Source organism: Echinops telfairi, unplaced genomic scaffold (assembly GCF_000313985.2).
Source record: "Echinops telfairi isolate 266 unplaced genomic scaffold, ASM31398v2 ScPeMD7_22;HRSCAF=79, whole genome shotgun sequence".
Lineage (NCBI taxonomy): Eukaryota > Metazoa > Chordata > Mammalia > Afrosoricida > Tenrecidae > Echinops > Echinops telfairi.
The window spans coordinates 16,195,052-16,196,977 of record NW_022103919.1 but is presented as its reverse complement, the minus strand read 5'-3'; the positions used below and the strand labels follow the sequence as shown (position 1 = coordinate 16,196,977).

Below are 1,926 nucleotides of genomic sequence, written 5' to 3'. Positions count from 1 at the left end.
GAAGTCTTTGACTGCATTTAACAACTGGTGAACACTGGTCATTTGGCTGCCAGCCATAGTTAAACACTACTTTGCAAATACACGCTTGCCTCCAGTTTCTGAAAGCCAGTTAGCACGAGAGCTCTCGGCCGTTGTCTACACCCATGCCGCTTGTCCCCATACCTCCAATCTTGGCGTTGAACGCAATTCCAACTGTGCAGTGCGAGTTGTTTGCAGCCGCTGCCACTTCTCCAGCACAGCGGGTTCCGTGCCTGCAGGCAGAAGACAGACTTTCTAAAGTAAGCCGCTCCATTCCGACAACCCCAGCACTTGTCACTGCTACAACTCAGCCTTGACTGTCAGGCTACAGAACGGCTCCAGCTGGGGGCTTTCTGAAGGTGCCCACCCACGACTGCCGAGTCTGTCCGCAGCAAACCTTGTGCGCTTGCTTCATTATGTTGTGCTGTCGATTATTTTCTTGGTATGCGCTGTCTGATACGGCAGTCGTCTGTCAAATAGGGGCATCGAGCACTTGAAATATAGCTAATGAGATCTCACCTACGTCCCCATTTTATTCAATAACAAATACACAGATCGGCAATTAGAAAACTTAGCAATGCAAAGATTTGAAGTTATTTTTTGAACTTCTAACTTAATATATTGATCAAGTATTCCCATTGACAATTTGCCATCTAAGAAGATATATACTACAACTGAAAAAACACACACTAAATGTTAAAGGACTGCATGGGAAAAAAGGCAGAACATCTCACTAATAATTAATATCAATTGTGTTCTCAACTACTTTAAATTATCCAATTAATCGCTCCCATTTCTAGTCACCATGTTTTTGTATTGTTTAAATGTTGCTATTAGAAAATTATAACTTTTCCCCCCAGTTATTTCTTGCTTAACTTTGTTCCTAGATCAGAGAAAGGTTTTCCAACATCATCTGATACAGAGATGGAAAAGAAGTTTCAGTGAAAGATCAATCCATTTAGACAGGTGTATTGACAGTAACTCCAAGGAGAGCCGAACCCAGAGAAAGATTCCGACTCCAGACTAAGGTCTGCCACGTGTGACAATGAACCTGCATTTGTCATTGCTTATCAAGTCTAATCTTCTACAGAAGATTGCACTTAAGAGTTACACAATGAAGCCCTGTAAGGATTAGATCCTAGGAAACCCTATGGGACATTTTTACTTCATCACATAGGGTGCTGTGAGTTGGAAACCAGCTATGCATAACAACCAGAAGAAATGCTGCGGGATGCAGCCTATGTGATGTGACAGTCTGGGCAATGATAGACAAGTGATGGCTCACAATGGATACCGTTGCAAACACAAACCAAAAGGAGCCTTTCAATCTTTGTATTCCTTGCTCACCTGATGTCAATGTTACTTCATCGATTCCTTCCTTGACCCTCTTATGGTTACATTTGACAATGAATATCTATCCATATTCACGAACTGGATTTCTTGTTTGGTCAATAACCACTGCATGGCCATTGTCCAACTTTCTTACTGTTTTGCCTATCACATCTCTTGCATATATGTTTCTAAATTTGTTATCTGGAGCATAACAAACTTGTTTTGATATTTGACTGCACTACCTTAATCATTCGAGAAAGGATGTACTAAGTGAAGGGACAGGAAAACCCACCTGGAAGAAGTACACCAGTCTGCGTGGTCCAAAGACTGTCAGTCATACTGAGACCCAGAGGAGGGAACAATACCAAACCCGAAAATCTAAATGAAAGTTTGCGAACTCAGATGATAGTGGAAGCCCAAAACCCAACTTCAGGGTCCCTATGTGGATAGAAGGAGCTGTAGTAGAGCAGTGGTTATGTGCTGGACATAAAGTCTGGATAGGACAAGGTGGGTGAACAATATGGAGGAGAAAACAACGGGACTGACAGTTCTGGGGGGACATGGGAGAGGGGGAGG

The 1,926-nt window shown here is 42.8% G+C and overlaps 1 protein-coding gene across 1 annotated transcript in view; it reads right to left on the bottom strand.

The window, feature by feature from the left end:
• The window catches only part of PCSK5 (proprotein convertase subtilisin/kexin type 5), a 525,106-nt gene that overhangs the window by 338,830 nt on the left and 184,350 nt on the right, over positions 1-1,926 (bottom strand). Inside the window, exon 12 of the mRNA XM_045288529.1 lies at positions 163-251. Coding sequence (XP_045144464.1) covers positions 163-251 — 89 coding nt within the window. The remainder of the gene's footprint in view (positions 1-162; positions 252-1,926) is intronic.